We start from the raw sequence: 2,260 nt of genomic DNA on the forward strand, positions 1-2,260 counted from the left end.
TGGTGGACCAGTTTATGATGGACCAGTTCATGGTGGACCAGTTTATGTTGGACCAGTTTATGTTGGACCAGTTCATGGTGGACCAGTTCATGGTGCACCAGTTTATGTTGGACCAGTTTATGATGGACCAGTTTAGGAATTTTACTGGTTGCTCTTCCTCATGGACCTTCAGTGATCGCAGGATGACTCAACAAATCTGTGGGGGCGGAGTCAGCAACCCAGAATCTGCTGAGTCACCCGTTGCCATGGTGATTCCTGACTATTCTGGGGAGCAGAAGCACAGAGTAAAAAGTGAGCCTCAGACAATCAGTCTCTGAGTGAAAACTAGAAATCGGATCGAAGAAGTTCTTGACCCGTGAGCAGCAGAAGGTTCTGATGGTACCACAGGTTCTGTTTGATGGTACCACAGGTTCTGTTTGATGATACCACAGGTTCTGTTTGATGGTTCTACAGGTTCTGTTTGATGGTTCTACAGGGTTTGGTGGAGGAGATAAGAGAAGTTAAAAAGAGCCTTCACGTCCTGTTTATTGATCTCTGACAGTGGAGGTCAGTGGGGGGTTTTGATGTGTGACCCCTGACCTCTGAGAGGAACCATCAGTCCTGCAGCAGAGAGACCTGTTTAAGTTTGGGGGGGGGGGGGGGGCACGGTTTCTAAAAGCCAACAGCTCGGGGCCGGACATCCAGCGATTAAATCATTCTGTAAACAAACTAAAGTTTATAATCTGTTACCTTTTACATGTGTTTATTGTATTGAATTGAATCAAAAATGCAAAAAACAGAACCCAAACCCAGAACCCAAACCCAGAACCCACGGCTCCTGATGGAGACGTTCATGTTCACGTTTCTCAAATCTGTGAGGAGTCGAGAACTTCAACCAGGAGGGAACATGAAGAAGAGTGCAGGGGCTGCTTCACTTCTTTCAGACCTCACAGACCAGTAATTGTTAAAGCGTCCAGATGCTGGTTGGACTGGTTGGACGTCCATGTCTGTCCATAACGGCCCGTCTGGTTTCTGCTGCAGGGGGTTGTGATGAAGACAGACGTGGAAGGAGAGATCAGAGTGAAGTGCTACATGCCGAGCTGCTCAGGTGAGATTACAACCAGAACCTTTAACTCCTGCTCTTTTACCGTACGGTAAAACAAACACGTTAATGCTTGAGGACACTGCTGTGGGTTTGGACGACCACCACCTGACTGTGTCTCACGCTGTCTTCTGACCCACAGAGATGAGAATCGGACTGAATGAAGAGTTCAGCATTGGGAAGTCTCAGCTGCGAGGTAAACAAACAAACAAACAAACAGATGGGCATGTCTTGATACTTTATATTGATGGACACGGTAACCCTGCAATGAACAGACACTTCCTGTTTCCTGTGAGTGAACAGCTGTTTGATTCATAAAAATCTGTTTCTGGTTCTGATCATTTTGCTCTCGATGTAAACAAGAAAAATAAACAACATTTTAGTTCTTGCTCCATTTTTCATGAGCTGAACTCAAAAGATCTGAGACTTTCTCTGAACTCAAAAAGCCTTTTAAGTATTTATTGTTCACTGATGTGTGTAATGTTAGTTATAATCCCTCCACCTCACAGGTGAGGCAGATCAAGATGCTGATCAGACAGCAGGATTATTGCACAGGTGAGCGTTAGGCTGACCACAATAAGAGGCCACAGGTGCTGCAGGTTTGATGGAGCGTGCAGTTGGCTGCTGACTCATGTCCGTGAACTGAATGTTCATGTCTCCACCAAAGTCCTTTCAGAGAACGTGGCACTTCATCCAACAGATTAAAATTATTTATTTTAAGTTGAACCTCAGATCCAGGAGGAAAAATTCAACTCAGTTTATTTATAAAGCACCAAATCACAACAAAGTTGTCTCAGGGACTTTACAGGAACTTTCACATAAAAGCCAGTTAGTGAAGTTCTCTATCTGAGGAAAATGTGGGTTCTGTCCCGGCCGTGGAACACGGGACCAGCTCTTTACCCTCACTAGGGTCCTTGAGGGGTCATGGGAGTTTGCCCATCCAGTCTACATGTGTTTTGTGGACTTGGAGAAGGTATTCGACCGTGTTGTTTGTTGTGTTCAGGTTCCGTGTTGTTTGTTGTTTGTTGTTTGTTGTGTGTTGTGTTCAGGTTCCGTGTTGTTTGTTTGTTGTGTTCAGGTTCCGTGTTGTTTGTTGTGTTCAGGTTACAGTTTGTTTGTTGTTTGTTTGTTGTGTTCAGGTTACAGTTTGTTTGTTTGTTGTGTTCAGGTTACAGTTTG

General features: G+C 44.8%; 1 protein-coding gene across 1 annotated transcript in view; it reads left to right on the plus strand.

The window, feature by feature from the left end:
* The window catches only part of ap4m1 (adaptor related protein complex 4 subunit mu 1), a 12,269-nt gene that overhangs the window by 5,171 nt on the left and 4,838 nt on the right, over positions 1-2,260 (plus strand). Inside the window, exons 8-9 of the mRNA XM_037687221.1 lie at positions 1,021-1,087; positions 1,224-1,277. Of these exons, the coding sequence (XP_037543149.1) occupies positions 1,021-1,087; positions 1,224-1,277 (121 nt within the window). The remainder of the gene's footprint in view (positions 1-1,020; positions 1,088-1,223; positions 1,278-2,260) is intronic.

Source organism: Nematolebias whitei, chromosome 14 (assembly GCF_014905685.2).
Source record: "Nematolebias whitei isolate Nwh7 chromosome 14, NemWhi1, whole genome shotgun sequence".
NCBI classification, from domain to species: domain Eukaryota; kingdom Metazoa; phylum Chordata; class Actinopteri; order Cyprinodontiformes; family Rivulidae; genus Nematolebias; species Nematolebias whitei.